General features: G+C 61.8%; 1 protein-coding gene across 6 annotated transcripts in view; it reads left to right on the forward strand.

The window, feature by feature from the left end:
• The window catches only part of TNRC18 (trinucleotide repeat containing 18), an 89,123-nt gene that overhangs the window by 22,955 nt on the left and 47,360 nt on the right, over positions 1-18,808 (forward strand). For 5 of the 6 annotated variants that reach the window (XM_058569368.1, XM_058569371.1, XM_058569370.1 and 2 more), the window contains 8 exons: positions 1,716-1,841; positions 2,315-4,030; positions 10,936-11,038; positions 11,347-11,552; positions 11,923-12,069; positions 12,654-12,844; positions 14,269-14,698; positions 15,937-16,935. In XM_058569368.1, the coding sequence (XP_058425351.1) occupies positions 1,716-1,841; positions 2,315-4,030; positions 10,936-11,038; positions 11,347-11,552; positions 11,923-12,069; positions 12,654-12,844; positions 14,269-14,698; positions 15,937-16,935 (3,918 nt within the window). The remainder of the gene's footprint in view (positions 1-1,715; positions 1,842-2,314; positions 4,031-10,935; positions 11,039-11,346; positions 11,553-11,922; positions 12,070-12,653; positions 12,845-14,268; positions 14,699-15,936; positions 16,936-18,808) is intronic. The other variant, XM_058569369.1, reaches the window with a different exon arrangement.

An 18,808-nucleotide genomic window follows, 5' to 3' on the forward strand; every position in this document is an offset into this window, starting at 1 on the left:
CCCAGCTTCCTGCTGGCCCTGAGCAAAGCCTGGAGCCTCAGTTTCCCCTCTCCCAGTCAGGGGGTGGGCCTGGGGGACCCTGTGCTCCTCCCCCACCTGCGGCTCTGGCAGATTTGGGATGCTGGGGGCCAGCTCCCTCCTCCTGCCTCCTAGGTGTCCTGTGGTGCTCCCGGTCCCGGCAGATTGGGGTCCTGGGAGCACCCGGTGCAGGCCGAGGGTTCTCCTGGGCCTTCCGCAGCCCAGTCCATCTCCCCGCCCCTCCTCCGGGCCAGAGTCTCACCGAGAGCTTCCGCCATCCTCCCAAGTTGATTCGTGTGTGCCCTGCACAGAGGGGCGGTCATGTCTCTAGGCCTGGGATGGCGGGCAGTCCTTCAGGGCTGGGGTCCCGTCCGAGCCTCCAGGGGGGGCTGGAGGGGCCTGAAGGGCAGAGGCCGCGTCTGTGCCCGTGTCCCATCAGCCTGCTCCTCTGCCTTCCCTGGCTCCCTTTGCTCCTTGACCAACAAGGACTGGTAGTAACAGTAAGGACAGCAAACCCCTCGGGTGCTTATGTCCCAGGTGCTGCGTACTCAAACTCCTTTATCCTCAGAACAAGCTGTGCCATGGGGACCCTTACGCCCATTTCACAGATGACAAAGCAGAGGGACCAGTACCTATCTAGGAGCGTTGTTTCAGTGATTGAGAGGATGTGTATCAGGTGTTCTTTATTGTTTTGTGATTGTTGTTCATGTCATCATCAGGTGATGCTGTGAGTGGAGACACAGTCTAGTGTGGCTAGGGACAGGGCCTGCACCCCTGGGCTCAGAGGGAGTGACTGGGGGCCTGGGGGACCCATGTTCCTCAGGGATCTCCAATGGGCCCGTGGTCCTCTAGGACCCACAGCCCAGGCAGAGCATCAGCACCCTCCTCTGTGCCCAGCGCCTGCCTGCCTGGCCTTCTGGGCCCTGCTGAGCGGCTCTTGGGCCTCCGTTCTCCCTGTGCCCTCTTAGGCGTCTTGTTTTTCTCTCTGTGGCTACCCTTTCCTGTCTTCTCTGTTCCACAAGACCCTGATTCTGGGCGTCACTGGTGGGGGCCTTGTAGGAGGCCTGGCGGATCCTCAGCAGGAGGAATTACTTCCTGGCTGCACCTGCCTGGTGATGCTGGGTGGGGTGACTTGCTCCGGGTCACACAGCAGAGCAGGGTCCCGTTAAACTCGTAAACCACTCATCCGGGTCCGTGTTGGGCTGAGGTTAAGAGTCCCGGTGTCCTCAGTTCAAAGCCAGGCTCCTCTGCTGTGTGACCTTGGGCAAGTGGTCCTCTCTGAGCCTCAGTTTTCTCATCTGTAAAATGGGGTTATTAAAAGTATCTGCCTATCGGGATTTTTTCTTTTTGAGGTTTAAATGAAAATAACAGAAGCCAAGCAGTGGACAATGCTTGGCTGGTGATTAGAGCCGCCATCATCTTCATCCTCCATCATCACCCTCCTAGTTGGATCCATTCTGATGCTTTTCCTGGGAAATTTGACACCCAAGCCCCTGGGGGCTGCCTGGGACTGGAAGGAAGCTTGCAGAGCCAGGCTTGGGAAGGGGGCATGCCTGGCCCTGGAGGCTGGTGGTAAACCCCAGGGAGCCGGGCAGACAGCCATGACACTTTATTCCCAAGAAAAAGAGAGGGCCAGAAGGCAGCTCCTTGGAGGAGGCATGAGGTGGTCCAGCCCACTTCTCTCTTCTCTCTTCCAGGCTTCTCCCACCTGCCCAGTGGGCTGTACCCGTCCTACCTCCACCTGAACCACCTGGAGCCCCCCAGCAGCGGGAGCCCCCTCCTCAGCCAGCTGGGCCAGCCCAGCATTTTCGATACCCAGAAAGGTCAGGAGGCAGGAGTGGGGAGACTGGGGGTGGGGGGACCTTCTGAGGGGCTTCTCTGGGGCCCCCACCACCAGCCAGTATTGCAGGCAGCACTCAGCTCGGTATTCCAAGACCCCTGCTCCTGAGGGCCCCCACAGGCTCGCTGGGCCCATCCATAGCCTTCTGGTGCCTTCTGGTTGTGTTCTGCTCCTCTAACCCTCTTTGGTCCTCTGGGCAGCTCTTGAAACAACCTTGGCCTCACTCCCTTTCACAGATGAGGAAACTGAGGCTCAGAGAGAACCTGAGTCTGGCCAAGGCAGAGTTAAACTCGGTTCTGTCCATTTACAGAGCCTACCCTCCCAAGGGCTGTGCAGTGCATGGTTCTTCCTACCCCTGGGGTCGCAGGACACCCTCTGGCACCTTTCAGGGTCCCCCTTCTGTCCTGGGCCAGGCAGAGGGACACTCGCTCACAGCTGCCTTTTTCTTCTCCGCAGACGGCTTCTACCTGCCCGCCCCAGGGGCTCCGGGCGCCCTGCACTCCCACGCACCCTCCTCCAGGACCCCAGGTGGCCACTCCTCCGGCGCCCCGGCCAAAGGCTCGTCGCGGGAAGGTCCAGCCAAGGAGCGGGCGGGCCGTGGGGGGGAGCCGCCCCCTCTGTTCGGCAAGAAGGACCCGCGGGCCCGCGAGGAGGCAGTGGGCCCGCGCGGCGTGGTGGACCTGACCCAGGACGCGCGCGCGGAGGGCCGCCAGGACCGCGGGCCCCCGCGCATCGCGGAGCGCCTGTCGCCCTTCTTGGCCGAGCCGGCGCCACCGCGGGCGCCGGGCACGGCCAACGCCGAGTCCAAGGGCAAGAACCCGCCGCCGCCGCCGGCGCTGAGTCTCTGCAACGGGGCGGGGGACGCGGGGCTCCCGGCGCTGGTGGCCGAGGCGGCCCGCGGGGCCAAGGAGGCCGCGCGCCAGGACGAGAGCGTGCGGTTGCGGCGCGCGGATGCCCTGCTGCCCGGACCGTGCCCCTGCCCCTCGCCGCTGCCGCCCCCCCCGCCCGGCAAGGGCCCTCCTGCGCCCCCCGCTGCCCCTGCCGGGGCCTTCGCCGCGCCGCAGCCTGCGCCCGCCGGTGTCTACACCATCTTCCCCACGGCGGCGGCGCGCGAGCCGGGCCGCGAGCACCGCGTGGTGGCGCCCACCTTCGTGCCTTCCGTGGAGGCCTTCGACGAGCGCCCGGGGCCCATCCAGATCGCGTCGCAGGCGCGCGACAACAGGGCCCGCGAGCGCGAGGCGGGCAGGCCCGGCGTCCTGCAGGCGCCGCCCGGGTCCCCGCGGCCGCCCCCGGAGCGACCCGAGGGGCTCCGCGAGAAGAGCTCCGTGATCCGCTTGCTCAAGCGGCCGCCGCCCGCCGAGGCCCCGCCGGCGCGGGCCACGCGCGCCTCCCCGGACCCCCGGGCCTACCTCCCCAACAAGGAGCTGCTCAAGCCCGAGGCCGAGCCGCGGCCCTGCGAGCGCGCCCCGCGCGGACCTGCCGCCGCCTCCCAGCAGGCCGCCAAGCTCTTCGGCCTGGAGGCCGGGCGGCCGCACCCGCCTGCCGGCCCTGAGCCCAAGTGGAAACCTTTCGAGCTGGGCAACTTTGCCACCACGCAGATGGCCGTGCTGGCCGCGCAGCACCACCACGCCAGCCGCGCCGAGGAGGAGGCTGCCACCGCCGCCAAGAAGGCCTACCTGGACCCTGGGGGCGCGCTGCCCCGCACCGCGGCCACCTGCGCCAGGCCGGGCGCTGACCTGCACGCCGCGCATGGGCCGGGAGAGGCCTCGGCCATGCAGAGCCTCATCAAGTACAGTGGCAGCTTTGCGCGCGAGGCTGTGGCTGTGCGCCCCGGTGGCTGCGGCAAGAAGAGCCCCTTTGGGGGCCTGGGCACCATGAAACCCGAACCTGTCCCCACTGCCACGGGCACCCCGCGCGCCCAGGCCCGCCTGCCTCACCCCGGGGTCCCTGCGGCGGCCGGGGGTCGGCAGCTAAAGCGGGACCCGGAGAGGCCCGAGAGCGCCAAGGCTTTTGGGCGCGAGAGCTCTGGTGCCCAGGGTGAGGCAGAGGTGCGACACCCGCCTGTGGGCATCGCGGTGGCTGTGGCCCGGCAGAAGGACAGTGGCGGCAGTGGCCGGCTGGGGCCTGGGCTGGCCGACCAGGAGCGCTCCCTGTCGCTAAGCAACGTCAAAGGTGGGTCCTGGGTCCCCTCCAGTCTTTGTTTTTCGCTTCTTGGGGTCTCCTGGCCTCCTTGCACCCCGGCTCTCCCTCCTGCTGCACCACGTGTCTTTACCCACTCGTGGGCCAGCGCTGCGATTTAAAGTTTATTGCTTTTTCCATTATGGACATAGAAAAATGTGTAAAATGCAAAAAAGGAGAAAGAAAAAGGACCATTAGATTTTCCCAGCACCCTGAACACTCTCAGATCTTTCCCCGGATGCATTTCCTGTGTGATTCCCGTCTACCTGCACAGCTCCTTGCACCCTTAGGATCTTGGGCCCCTGCATTTTTCATGAGTGACAGTTGGGTTGACCCTTCTTGTGATTGTAGACTTTATGTGTAATTTTTAATGGCTTTTCCTGTTCTGTTCAGTGCACATGCCATAGTTCAGTTAGCCGTTCCCCTCGCAGGCATCTGAGTGTGTGCTTCTCCAAGGGTTTTGTGTTTACAATGTTACATTGAATATTTCTGTGCATTGCACCTTCCTGATGATATTTTGAGTCATTATCTAAGAATAGGTTTCTAGGAATAGAGCAGCTTTACGCCTTCAATTCAAAGTCTTCGAGGGAGCTAACGGCACCTTACCTAGTTCAGTGTCTCCTGTACCTGGGGTGGGGCATGGCGCGTAGTAGGTGTTTGATGGATGAGTGACTGAGTGTAACAGATAGAAACGAGGGTCCTGATGTTCTTATGGGTTCTCATGGGACATTCAGTACCTTAGTGACTTCTTAGGTTGTTAGAGATTTTATATGCCTGTTAGGAGTGTATGAGTCTGTTTCATTTTAGACTCCTCAGAATTGTGTTTTAACGTTAGAAGAAAAAAAAAAACGTTGCTAACTTCGGTAGGGACGAATGGTGCATTTCTTTTAATTACTAGGGAGGCTGAACATTTTTCTGACACTTGGTTGATTGGTTGCGTTTTCTTTGCTTCTTGGGTATTTCACTGTTGGAATCCCTCCTGGGGTTTTGGGGAGTGGTATTTGTGGCATTTTTGTTGGAACTCTGGACTTGGCCCGCAGGGCAGAGAGCCTGCTGTTGAGCCAGGGCCCCTCCTGCAGGTGGGCTTGGAGGCCGCCCCCTGTCCCTGCGCTGTGCTCTGTGTGCCGTGGTGTGGCTTTGGCAGGCTGGCGTAAGGGCCCTGGAAGGCTGTGCCCCGCTGCTCCTTGCTTGTGTCGTTTCTCAACAGTCAGCCTGGGTTTCTTGTCTGCACCTCTGTCCCCAGCCCCCGGCTCGCTCCCTGTACTCACCGGCTGTGAGCTCAGGCTTGGCCCCTGCTTGTAGCCCCCACCTGGCCCCCCTCTTCCCTGCATCTCCCAGACTTGACTCCCGTAGGCTGCACGGGCGTCTTGGGTGCACGTCTCCTGGGTCTGCATCCCTCCCTTGGCCCCCTGTGCCCACCGCAGCCGACTCCTGGGCTTCATTCTCTGTGCATGGTGAGTGGCCGCTGCTGTGTTCTGTTGCAGCTGCCTCCTAGACCTGCTGTCTCAGCCTTGCTCTCCCTGGCGAGGCCAGTAAGGCATAGGGCTGCCCTGGGCCTCACACTGGGCCTGCCCGTCTGCGTGCACACTGCGGCTGCCAAGGGTCTTCATCTAGCCTGGGTGGCTCAGAGGGAGTGATTATTAGGGATGTTTGTTGAATGACTAGCTGAGCCCATTGTTCTGTGTGGAGTGCCCCAGAGCCAAGGAAGCCCTGTTCTCTGACCCTGGGGGGCTCGCATGAGGCCCTGCCTTGTCTAGGATTGAAGGAGTGGGCAACAGCCCTTGGCTTGGAGGGGGCCAGCTCAGTGGTGGACAGACCCTCTGGCAGGACAGAGGTTTGGGGCCATGGAACCCTCTGGGAGGCAAAAGATCTGTCCAGGTCTTTTCTCTGGAAGAATGCTCATGTGACAGGGTGTGGCACCCCTGTGGGGGGCTCATGGTCCCCAGAGCTCATCCTGGAGCCCAGTGTACCTGCCAGTGTCCATGGGGTCGTGTGTGTGTGCGCGCGTGTGAGCGAGAGAATGAGTGTGTATGAGAGAATACGTGAGGATGTGTGTGAGAGAGAGCCCATGTGTGCGTGACAGCATGGGGGCAGAGGGAGGGTGGCGGTGGCAGGTTTGGGGCGAGACCTTCAGGGATTGGTCTGAAGCGACGTTGTCTGGTGCTGTTGAAAAGTCAGCGGCTGGATTCTTCTCCTTAGAACGATTCCCGTGAGAAGTGGTGGTTTGTCCCCCGTCTGGGCACCCTGGGCGGGGGGAGGAGGTTGGGGTACTGGCAGCCGAGTGGGTAGGCGTCAACCCCAGGTCTCTTGGTCTCTTCCCGTTCTCCCTGTCTCTGGTTTTTGGGGTAAGCCTTCTCCCCGTCAGAGGGCTCAAATCCAGGCTCTGCCCTTGCTGCTGTGTGACCTGGAGCGAGAGGCCTGAGCCCCCCGGCCCGTGTCCACGTTTCCTGTGTGGTGGCAGCATGGGCCGCCTTGTTCCATGGTGACAGGTGGGCTGATGGGCACATGGTAGGCGCTTCCTCAGCAGACCTGCCTTTTCTCTGCTCACGTTCAGGGCGTTAGGGTCTCAGAGCTTCTGACAAGGCCTATGGCTCTAGATTCTTCTGGAAAAACCCACACAGGGTCTGGTTTGGCTTTAGGGGGTCTTGGACCCTGAGACAGGCTAAGGACAGACGTTATCTAGGCCTGTGAGCCCTGAACCACCGGCGCCCCGTGCCCGAGAAGCCACAGAGCTGTGCGGTCACTGCCACCCAGCAGGCAGCCCCCTGAGGACGCTCGGTCGTTACAGGGCCCGGCCACCGACTCCCCCAGCAGCCCTGCAAGGGGGGAACGTTATTTGCGGACGGGAGTGCGGGGCCCAGGGTCTCCTGAGCCTGAACCCTCTGCCTAGGCCTGCACCTCCCACCTCTCTCCCTTGCCTGTCATCACCTCTGTGGTGGAGCAAGTTGGGGTTCAGATCTGGGCGGAGGGGCTGTGAGGGTGTCCCCCACCACCCAGGGCAGAGCTGGGGCTGCGTGGATGTAAGCGGTGGTGTCGGCCCCAGCCTCCAGGGGGCTCCGAGTCGGCCGAGCCCGTGGCAGCCATGTCTGCCCAAATGCTCAGATGGAGTCGGCAGGGGGTTGCTGTGGGAACCAAGCCCGCCTCAGCCATTGTGGTTGGGATTTGAGTGTGTCACCCCTGGAGGGGTGGGCATAGGCTGTGGGCCCCGGGGCAGGCCTGCGGGTGGGTGATGACAGTAATGTGGCCGTTTCCCCAGTGCCCACCCTGTGCCCTGTCTCTGCGGGAGGGGCGTGCACCCCCAGGGTGAGGAAGATCCAGTAGGATCCCGATTTGAGCCGTGCCACCGCCCTGTGGGTCAGGGGCGTGAGTGGGCGGGCTACCTGTGCTTCAGTCCCCTTAGCTGGAGGGGGAGGAGGACTGGGACTGCCTTCTGGGTGATGACCGTGAACGTGAGAACGCACCGAGACGACCGAGGGCCCTGCTTTCACGTGCGTGCCCCTTGTCTCCAAGCTCTTGCCTTGGGGGCTAGGTGGTGTCCTGTGTCTCTGGGACCTTGGAGCTGGTGACCCTCTGCCCCCCATGCCTGCCTCCCCGGGGGAGCCGGTCCCTTGCCAGCCTGGAGCTCAGCACAGAGAGGTGGTGGGCCCTCTGGTTTGCTTGTCCACAGGCAGTCGGAGGATGAGAAGTTTTCAAAGCATCCTCAGATTTTGTCACGTCTCTGCTCGGAACTTCCTGTGGCTTCCCCTCTTACCTTGAACAAAATCCAAACCATATTCCCTTCCACGGCCTGCAAGCCCCTACGTACGGCCTGTACCCCCCACGCCCCTTCTGTGGACTCATCTTCTACACCCTCTCTTGCTTATTCTCTCCAGCTACCGTGGCCTCCTTCCTCAGGGCTTTTGCACTTGCTGTTTCCTCTGTATAGCTCACTCTTTCTCTAGATATCCTCATGAGTCTGTTCATTCATTCATTCATTCATTCATTCATTCCCCAGGTGTTTATTGAGCAGCTCCTTCTGTGCCAGGCATTGTGTAGGGGAGAGGTAGACAGCCAGAAGTGTGACTGCTCAAACCAGAGCAACACTCAGTCTGATGGAGAAGGTTGATGGGGAATAAGTAGAATAGGTGGGTGTTGTGGTCAGTGCCGTGAAGGAGACAAATAAGGGAGGGTAATGGAGGAGAGATGGTCAGGGAGGGCTTCCTGGAGGAGGTGGCATTTGAGTTGTGATCTGATGGGGGAGGCTGAGTAGTCCAGGGGAAGGGCACTCTGGGTGGAGGGAGTAGCATGTGTGGCCCTAATGTGGGGAAGGAACACGTGATGAGTGCAGAGAGCCAGGGCAGAGAGGCTGGGGGTACCATCCAGGCCCAGGGGCAGGCAGGGGCTTGGTTCCAGGGGGCTGGTACTCCACAGGAGGGACTGGTGTGAGCAGAGGTTGGAGGGGATGGGGAGATGCGGAAGGATGAGAGTGGGGCCGGAGCCCAGCCGACCCTGGAGGTGAGGTGTAGTGGAGGGTGTGTCACGTTCCTCTGGCAACCACCCAGACTTGGAGGGAGCAGTGTGGAGCTGTGCCCTGAGTGACCCTGCGGGTGGCGGGTGCTCCATGATGAGGCTGGCCTGCAGACAGTTTTCTTGTGGCCAGTGGGGCCTGGGATGGGAAGCCCCTGAGACCTGGGGTGGTGGAGAGGGATTAGGGCAGAGGACGGAGGGCTCGGGGCCAGGCTACACTCCAGGTGCTGGTCTCTTCTGGGGACACTGGGAGCTCCGTGCCCAGAGCCTGTCCCCGACTCCAGGGTGGCCTGGTGGGCAAGAGGGCCCTTGGGGTTTCCGTGGGTCTGGGAGGCCTTCTACCCTGCAAGAAGGAAGCCCGTGCGCTTGCTCTGATTTCCCGGCCCAGCTGCAGGACTTGGGGTGGCCCTCCATGCCCCAGGCCTGCCTGAAACCCACTGCTACCCTTTCCCCTCGGGGTGCATGAGTGGGGCCCCGACCAGTCCTGTGAGAAGGGGGCGGGTGGGCTTAGGGTCCCCTTGGATATGGGAACTACATGGATGCTGGAGGCCGGGGGCACCCTAGCTGGGTGTCACCCCAAACGGGGCGGCATTGCTCTCCGGCTGTCAGTCTCTCCCCTTCAGCTTCCTTCTTCTGCCTGCCGCGTGCCAGGAACGGTGGCAGTGACTTCGTGCAGGCATAGGTGGAGTGTCCGCTCAGCACCTTTGCTGACCGCGGCCCGTGTGAAATGACTTAGCAGGTGCTCAGGGATGCGCCTCTGCGTCCCGTGGGGGCCGAGTCTGGAGGACAGACCACAGATGGGTTTTCTTGCCTGCCGTCACTCCTGCCTGCCCGTCGGATGCCCCACCTCTCTGGCTTTTCTCTGCTTAAAGGTGCACGGCGCTTCCCCATCGTCCTGGGTCGCCTCCAGAACTTCCGGAACATTTAGGCCGGCCTCCCAGGCCTGCCCAGGTTGCCCCACCAGCCCGTTTCCAGCTGCCACTAGCTGTGCCTTCCCTCCGGGCTCCTCTCCCTTGTCCTGGGGCGGGCGGGCCCCCACCTCCTGTAGGGAAAGGGAGAAGCCGGCCTCCCTGAGCCTCTCATGGGGGCTCTGTTCTTTGGGAGCCCTTATTTTGGGGGTGCAGGAAGGGAGAAGCGACAGGGAGGTGCCTGACGGCAGCACTCCAAGTAGGCTCCTTGCCCACAGGGTCATGAGTGAGGGGGCTGCAGATGGACCCCGGCAAGGGCCCGGGACGCTTGTCTCCAGCAGAGCAATCACGTCATTGTGCTGGGGGCTGGGGGCGGCCTCTTCCCTGAGCGCATCGCCTGAGTTGACTGGGCCTTGGGGGCTGAGGCTGCGCTGGGGCTTCCTAGGGTCCTCAGGGCAGGCAAGTGTGCCCCGCTGGTGGGGTCCTGGGCATAGCGTCCCTGGATGGGTGGCAGGGAGGACACCAGCCCGGCCCACCCTCTTCCTGGCAGCTCCAGGGAGGCCGACCCTGAGAAGTAGGTAGTCCAAGCTCAGCAGGTGTCTCCTTTAAGACACGTGGCCGCCATTCACAGTGTGGCCTCTGCTGCTGGTGACTGCTGTGTCCCGTGTCCTGTGTCCTGGCCTGCCTGGGGCTGCCACACGCGCACCGGTTTCTGGCTCGTGGTGTAGAAGACACCTGGGAAGAGGGGCCGCGGCAGGGCTGGTGGAAGATGGCCGGGCCAGGAGGGACCCTCCCCTTTAGTAACACGCTGTGTGCCAGGCTGGACTTGGGGACCTGCCTTCTCTGTGCTGGGGGGTTGGGGAGGTCAGGGAAGGTGCAGCTGGATCAGCCATGGGCGGGGTGCCCGCCGGGCAGCAGGGCAGGCACGGGCAAGCTGGTGGCAGCTCCCACCTCCTGCACTCACCCCCACGTGGATGGTGTTCTCTGGTTTTGCTTCTCTATCTTGATTTTAAGAAGATTAGCCACGTGTCTGCAACAGACAGAAGCATGAGGGACCTCAGCATGGCGGCCGGGTCCTGTGACCTGGGTCTGGCTGTGCTTCTGAGCGGTGGCCGCTATCTTGGGTTGTGGTTTCCTCTCCATGCGCCCCGGCACCTGCCTTCCCGGCGTTCCATATAGAGTAGTGGGAGCCCGCTCGGCCTGGCGCTGTAGTAGGAGGGCGCCGTCCATTTACTGCGACACCCATGCCTGTGAGTCCAGTTGTGGCTGCGGCTACTGCGTGTCATGGAACAGGTTTTTGGGGGGTGATGGAGGGACGTCTCCAGGCTCAGAGGACCCCTGGCCAGGCTTCGGAGGCCGCAGGTGCATCACGAGGGAAGGTGTTCCAGTGTGAAGGACCTGCTCAGAGATGGAGGGCTTGTTGGGGGCTCTGAGTGGGGGCCCCCAGCTCTGGACGGGGGCTCACTCCCTGCCTGCTCCCCTCAGGGCACGGCCGAGCTGAAGAGGACTGTGGGGATGAGCGGGCCAGGCACCGGGAGGAACGGCTGCTGGGGGCGCGGCTGGACCGGGACCAGGAGAAGCTGCTCAGGTGCGGGGTCGGGGCAGCCTGGGGGGTCTAGGGGCCCCTTGACCACTGGGGCTGTGATCCTGAGAGCGGGAGCTGATCCTGGGCCAGGTGGCCCCCACAGCCCCCTCCAGTGAGCGTGGGCCCTCTCCCGGGGCCGGCCCCGGGGGCCCTTTTTTTCTGAGCCTGAGCTTGCTCGTCTGGAAGCCGGGTGCAGTGCTGTCCTGACAGCAGGCCTGGCTGTCCCTCGTTTACATCGGGTGACACCTCTGCTTTCCTACCCGTCCCCGGGGCTGTGTGGGCTATTGCTGAAGCCTCTGTTCCCCTTCCAGAGAAAGCAAGGAGCTGGCTGACCTGGCCCGCCTGCACCCCACCAGCTGTGCTGCTAACGGCCTGAACCCCAACCTCATGGTGACTGGGGGCTCGGCACTGGCGGGCTCAGGTCGCTGGTCTGCCGACCCTGCGGCCCACCTGGCCACTCACCCCTGGCTGCCTCGCTCGGGCAGCACATCCATGTGGCTCGCCGGACACCCCTATGGTGAGTGTGGGGCAACTGCTCCCCTATCTGGTGGGAGGGCTGGGGCGGTGGGTGGGCTAGAGCACGCCCAACCTGAGTCTTGCTGGAGCACAGTGCTGGCGGCTGGGGCAGGGGCAGGACCCTTCCTCTCCTCCTTGTCCAAGGAGGGTACTTATTATGGGATCAGCCTCGTAGGGTTCCTTGGCCAAGCCCATTTGGGGAGGGTGCCCAGAGGTGGGTGGCGGCTGTGGGCATGCTAGTTGTCAGCCGGCCCTCACCCCTCGGCTTCCTGCGTGGAGGCCCCAGGAGGTAGAAGACGGGGGAGTGGGCAGGGCAGGGGTGGGGGTAGGCCTGGGCCCCCAGCACTGACTTGGGCCTGCGTCTCTCCTAGGCCTGGGCCCCCCTTCTCTGCACCAGGGCATGGCACCCGCCTTCCCACCCAGCCTGGGGGGTTCCCTGCCGTCGGCCTACCAGTTCGTCAGGGACCCCCAGTCGGGCCAGCTGGTAGTCATTCCCAGTGATCACCTGCCTCACTTTGGTGAGTGGCAGCCCTGTGGCCCGGGGCAGTGGCTGCAGTGGCCTTGCCCAACAAGACCGTCTCTTAATGCCAAGGGCTTCCTACTGGGGAGGGGAGTGTCTGCCCAGCCTTTGAACAGGGTGGGAGGCAGACTGGGGCTCAGAGAGGACATTCTGACCTCCGTGGTTTCCACGTGTCACATGGCCCCAGTGGTCCTTGTTTCGATGAGCTCCTGCCCAGAAAGCCCATGTGGAGAAGCAGAGCAGGGCTCCCCTGGCTGGGCCCCTGCCTTGGTGGCCCCATCCCTCAGGAATCCACCTTGCAGACCACTGGGTGTAGTGGGAGGAGGAATTGGAGTCCCCACGTTGGCATGCTCCAGCTGTGAGGCCTTGGGGACATCCCACATGGGGTGTGGACAGGGCCCGTGTTCCCTGGGCCTGGGGTGTGGGTGCCAAGGGAGGCCAGGCTTCGCCCAGGAAGCACCCGGGGAGGTGCCCAGCCGAGCCCACCTCCCCTGCCGTGTGAAACGTCTACTCGCTGGAAGATGGGGTGACGGGGCGTCAGGCGGCGGGTGCAGCCTCACCGTCCGTCTCGTCCGTCCCCAGCGGAGCTGATGGAGCGGGCCACCGTGCCGCCGCTCTGGCCGGCCCTGTACCCGCCGGGCCGCAGCCCCCTCCACCACGCCCAGCAGCTGCAGCTCTTCTCCCAGCAGCACTTCCTGCGGCAGCAGGAGCTCCTGTACCTGCAGCAGCAGGCAGCCCAGGCCTTGGAGCTGCAGAGGAGTGCCCAGCTGGTGGTGAGTTGGGGTGGGGTGGTCACGGGGGTCCATGGGGGCAGTGGAGGCCCCTTTTGGGGCCCCCCATTGATGGTGAGGCAGACAGGTAACCAGCGGAAACTTCAAACAGTTACAGACTGTGAGGGAGGAAGGACGAGAGGGGCTGGTGGTCAGGGGGAGCCTCCTGGAGGAGGTGACACGGGCCTGGAGGCCTGAAGGAGTCAACCATGGCCAAGCCCTCCAGGCAGAGGGAACAGTGTGAGCAAGGCCCAGAGGTGGATGAGGGCTGGCAGGGGCGGGGTGCAGGGAGCAGTGGGGAAACCAAGGCAGGAGAGGCGGCTTGTGGCCTGGGGACGTTTTCATTGGATGTTTCCTGAGCCCAGCCTGACCCCTCTCTCCGGGCCACCTGACTGGGCTGCCCGCGTGATGGCCCTGGGCTCCCCTCTTGGGCGGGGGCTGGCCTCTGACAGCCGTGTGGCCTGACCCCGTAAGGTGAGAGACGTGAGGAGCCCCCCGTGTGGGTGGACTCCCTGAAGCCCATAGCTCTGCCTCCTTGAAGGGTCAGGATGTGTATCTTCTGCTCGGCCTCGTCCCTCCTCCCTGTGCAAGCAGCTGCTCCAGAGGAGTCAGCAGAGGTGGCACAGGCACAGACAGGGCCCTGGGTTTGAACCTTAGCTCTGCCACGCCTGGCTGTGTGCCCTTGGGCAAGTGACTTTACCTCTCTGGGCTTCGAGTTTCCTCCCCTGGAAAACAGAGATGCTAGTAATTGCTACGTCTCTGGGTTGTTCAGTGAGATTTAATAATCGTGAGAGTGGCTGGTGCCTGGAGCATTTCTTACCGGTGTGTTTTGTGTGCTGACTGCCTGGCCCCCCCCCCCCCCCCCACCAGCTGGGCTCTTCCCTGCCCTGGCTGTGAGCATGGCTGTCCTTGAGCCAGCTCCCTCCCGTTTCCTCAAAAGTCATCAAAGGCAAGAAAAGGCTCCCCCTACCCTCTCGAGGTGTTCGAGACCCAAATGTGATAAGACGGGAGAACGTTCAGTAGGTAGGGAGTTCTCCGTGAAGGTAGTTATCCTAATGCAGTGAAGGTGCTGGGGAGCGGCACGGGTTCTTCAACTGCAGGAGGCTCACGCCTCCGCCCCGGCCCCCCCACCCTGACTGCGGGTCCCAGCAGGGCCAGGGTCTGCACTGGAGGTCCCCCACCAGCCCCAGCGGACGGCCTTCAGGCCCACCGAGGCCCCCTGCCCTGTCTGCTGGGGTTCTAGAAGGATCGCCGTGCTTGTTACACGTGTGCTGTGGCGGAATGTCTATCTCAGGCTGGGAGGGTGGGCGGCCCGCACCCTAGACCCTGCCTGAGGTTCTCCGCGGGCTGAGGGGACGCTGGGGACAGGGCAGGTGCTGGGCGATGGCTCCTGCTGCGCTGACCTTGCCTGCTGGCCGCCTCCCCAGCAGGAGCGGCTGAAGGCCCAGGAGCATCGGGCGGAGATGGAGGAGAAGGTGAGCAAGCGGAGCCTGGAGGCCGCGGGCAAGGCTGGCCTGGCCGCCTCGGGCCCCGGGCTGCTGCCTCGGAAGCCCGCCGGCCTGGCTGCCGGCTCCGCGGGCACCTATGGCAAGACCATGAGCCCACCGCCATCTCCCCGCGCTTCCCCTGTGGCTGCCCTGAAGGCCAAGGTCATCCAGAAGCTGGAGGACGTGTCCAAGCCGCCCACCTACGCCTACCCCGCCACACCCAGCTCCCACCCCAGCAGCCCGCCGCCTGCCTCCCCGCCGCCCACCCCTGGCATCACCCGCAAGGAGGAGGCGCCTGAGAATGTGGTCGAGAAGAAGGACTTGGAGCTGGAGAAGGAAGCCTCCAGCCCCTTCCAGGCCTTGTTCTCAGGTAGGAGCACGGCTGAGACCCCGGGCCTCACCTCAGTTCTGCCCAAGCTTCAGGCGGCTCTGGCTCTGGCCGCCAGTGAAGCGGGTCCCCTCTCTGTTCATTTACTCATTCATTCATTCATCCTTTTATTCTTTCTGTCTCTGTTGAGCACCTACTGTGTACGGGCCCACTGCCACTCGTGGAACAAATGCATGAGTGAGATGTCATCTGTCTCCGACTCTGAGAAAATGGGTGTACTCTTAGAACTTTAGAGGGACTTGTCCTGACATTAAGCAAAATCAGACTTGTAGGGTATTTAGCACCCCCTGGCACACAGTAGCTGCTAAGTTGTCACATTGGTAATAGTGCAGGGATGCCCACTCTGGGCAGTACCCCGACCCCATGTGCTGTGTGCACTCATGCACTCTGCCCCTGTCCTGAGTCAGTGGGGACGGGCAGCAGGTGCCTTGGTGGGCCCGAGGCTCGCCTTCCTCCGCCCTGGGGCTGTTACAAGTGTGAGCTCACTTGGGAGGACCCGAGTTCCAATTCCAATTCTGCCACCAGGATGCTGTGTGATCTTGGGCAAGTGGCTCCCCTCTCTGGGGAGATTTGGTGCTGGGCTAACGTCATGTGCTAAGCACATGACGGCCCTGGGGGGTGCTCCGTGCATCTGTCTCCCCAGGTCAGGCTCCTGCTGAGTGTCTGCACTTGCCCAGCACTGCAGAAGTTCAGCTGCACGCCCTCCTGCTCTCGGGGATTACACTCGAGGGCAGGAGTTCAGAATAAAAAAGGGGAGGCAGCACTGTGTTACTGTTATTTTTTGAACAACTTGGATGCCCTAACTCTGCTTTAATGGGGTGGGGTGGGCAGGTGCTTCTGGGATGGAGGGCAGAGATGGCACAGGCTGGGTGGGGTGGTTTTGGGGTCTTACTGAGCGTTGGCTTCTGGTCCCGCTTTGCTCTTGGTGCTGAGGGAGAAGGGACTAGAGAAGGAGCCAACTGTGGTTTCTGCCTTTGAGCCCGGAGACCCTGGGGGACACAGGATGGTGGCTGATTTTTCTCTCTGTGGCCCAGACGTGCAGAAAGGGCCTGGGGTTCCTCCGATGGCGCCTGGGAGGCATCCCAGGCCTGCAGGCCGGCCAAGCAGAGAGGGTGGCTGTGGGTCTCTGTCCTGGCTGCTGGGTGCGTGGGTGTGGACGGGGACAGAGGGCTTATCAGACATGGCAGAAGGGCCCCCGCTGACCCTTGGTGTCCTTGCAGATATCCCGCCCAGGTACCCGTTCCCAGCCCTGCCGCCGCATTACGGGAGGCCCTACCCGTTCCTGCTGCAGCCCACGGCAGCTGCTGACGCCGACGGCCTGGCCCCCGACGTGCCGCTCCCAGCTGACGGGCCCGAGCGCCTGGCACTCTCGCCCGAAGACAAGCCCCTCCGCCTGTCGCCCTCCAAGATCCCAGAGCCACTGCGGGAGGGCCCGGACGAAGCGCCGCTAGTGGAGCGGGAGGTGAAGGCAGAGGTGGAGGACATGGACGAGGGCCCCGCAGAGCTGCCCTCCTTGGAGTCCCCGCTGACACTGCCCCCCGAGGAAGCAATGGCACCCCCAAGCCCCTTGGGGGGCTGTGGAGGCAGCCTGCTGGAGGCCCAGGCGCTGAGTGCCAGTGGGCAGGAGGGCACGGAGCCCCCGGGGTGCCCAGACTTCACCGAGGGGGCCGAAGCGCGGGTGGATTCTCCAGGCCGGACAGAATCTTGCACGGCTGTCCTGGACTTGGGGGCGCGGCTGACACCTAAGACACTGGTCGAGGCTAAGGAGGAGCCGGTGGAGGTGCCCGTTGATGTGCCCACGGCTGTGCCCATGGCGGAGGCAGTGCCGGAGGAAGGCCTGGCCCAGGCGGCACAGAGTGAGCCCCGGCCCAGCCTGGAACTGGCAGACTGCGATGTGCCCGCCAGGGACAGGGAGTGCCCAAGTCTGGAGGCCCGGGAGGCCGCCCCGGTGCCCGGTGGCACCTGCTTCCTGGAGGAGGCGGGCTCCGACCAGTTCCTGCCTGGCCTGGAGGACCCGCTGGCCGGCATGAATGCCCTGGCGGCGGCTGCAGAGCTGCCCCAGGCCAGGCCCCTGCCCTCCCCGGGCACCGGAGCCCAGGCCCTGGAGAAGCTGGAGGCAGTGCAGAGCCTTGTCCTGGAGCAGAACTTCCTGCACGGCATCACCCTGCTGAGCGAGATTGCTGAGCGGGAGCTGGAGAAGAGGAGCCAGGAGGTGGGAGGTGAGCCATGCTGGGCCATTGGTGTCTATAGGTTAATTTTTTTGTTTTAATGAGAATATAATTTTGAAAAATCCCAGGATATGGTTTATTCATATTTTCTTTTCAAAAATCGTGGTAAAATGCACATAACGTAAAATTTACCATCTTAACCATTTTTAAGTGTACAGTTCAGTAGTGTTATGTACATTCACGTTGTGCAGTCAATCTCTGGGGTTCTTAGTGGTAAAATTTCTCCTTGTTCTGTCAGTGGTGAATTTTGTATTGGCAGGGTTCTTTGGGTTGCAAGGGACAGAAACTCTCATTTTAACTGGCTTAGAAAAAGGCAGGGGAAATTAATGGGCTCACAGAACCAAAGTACAGCAGTAATTAGGCAATTAGTTTCAGGTATGGCTGGATCCAGGTGCTCAAACCAAGTAATCAGGAGTTTCTTTTCCTACCCTCCCCCATCTGTCTCTCCTCGCTCTACTTTTCTCTCTCTTGGCCTTTTTCGAGGCAGGCCCACTGTCCTCATGGGGGTCAACAATACTTCCTCCCAGGCCCATGGGTCTGCTCAGCTCAGCAGACTCCCAAAAGAGGCCACCTTTTTCCTGGTAGCTCTGGCAAAGATACTGTGATTCATTCTCATTGGCTCACTGAGGTTCATGCTTTTTGTAGAAGCAAACCCTGCAGCCCAGGAGATGGGATGGACCAGGCTGATCATGCCCTGCCCTTGATGGAGGTGTCACCTCTGGAGTGTAGGGAGGGGTGGTCATCAAATGGAAACGGGGGCCTTCAGCAGAAGGGGCAGTGCATTCTGGGCTGGCACAAACTGCTGATGTTCGACATAGAAAACTGGGGTGCTCCAAGAAATGTGTGAGGGAGGGGCTGTGGGCAGGCACAGCCTCGGCACCCCACACTGGGCTGGGACCAGCATGGAGAACGGGCCGACGACAGCTGTTGGGAGATAATAATAGCATTGCCCGTGTTTTGGTGTCTTTCCTCTAGAACTTTTTTTATACACGCACATGCTGCTAAAATTAAGATCATTTTGTAAACAGTTCTGTAACCTGCCCTTTTTACTTAGTATATTCTTTATTAAACATTTTTCAAAGTCATGTGTTTTAAAAAAAATTTTTTTAGGGATAGCTGGTTTACTGCCCAGGGCAGGCCCCAGCCTTCGATGACCCAATCCTAGATGGCCGGGCATTTTAGTTTGCCTTTTTTTTTTCTTTCTTTTTGCTGTTGTTAATAACATGATGATTACTCTTGAAGAAAGATCTTTGTCCATGCCTCTCATTTCCTGGGGATGCATTCCCAGGGGTAGAATTGCTGGCTCAGAACAAGGTCACGTTTTCAAGGCTTGTTCATCGTTGTGGTCAAATGGCCCCTCGGAAGCTTGGACCAGTGCCACCCCCCCCCCCCCGCCACCGCCCCATGAGTCTGTTTTTTTGTTGTGTTTCTAAGGTTCATTGCCTATTTGCTCTCATTTAAATAGTTTGGTACAAAAAAATCTTTTTTTCAGAAGAAAATGAAAACCCCCTTGATATCCCACCCATTGGCGGTGGGTTTTTGGTGGGGGCGGCAGAGGGCCAGGGTCATCTGGGAGGGAGGGCTGAGGGTGGATCACCCACTTTGGTGGCCCCTGCCCCCCCTTTTGCATTCCTGCTTCACTTTCTATTTGGGGGCCCCATATACCCTCACCCATCAAATACTCGTTAGGCGCCTACTGTATGCCCGGCACTGTGTTTGGCGCTGGGGCCCAGCAGTGAGCAAGGTCATCCACGTGCAGCCCTCGGCACCATCGGGTGGTGACAGGCAGGTGGTGGAAACTTGGGAAGGGGACAGGGCAGAGGTGGGAGGGTGGGCTCTTATAGAGGACAGCCAGGGAAGCTCC

The sequence above is a fragment of the Diceros bicornis genome, chromosome 26, assembly GCF_020826845.1.
Source record: "Diceros bicornis minor isolate mBicDic1 chromosome 26, mDicBic1.mat.cur, whole genome shotgun sequence".
Lineage (NCBI taxonomy): Eukaryota > Metazoa > Chordata > Mammalia > Perissodactyla > Rhinocerotidae > Diceros > Diceros bicornis.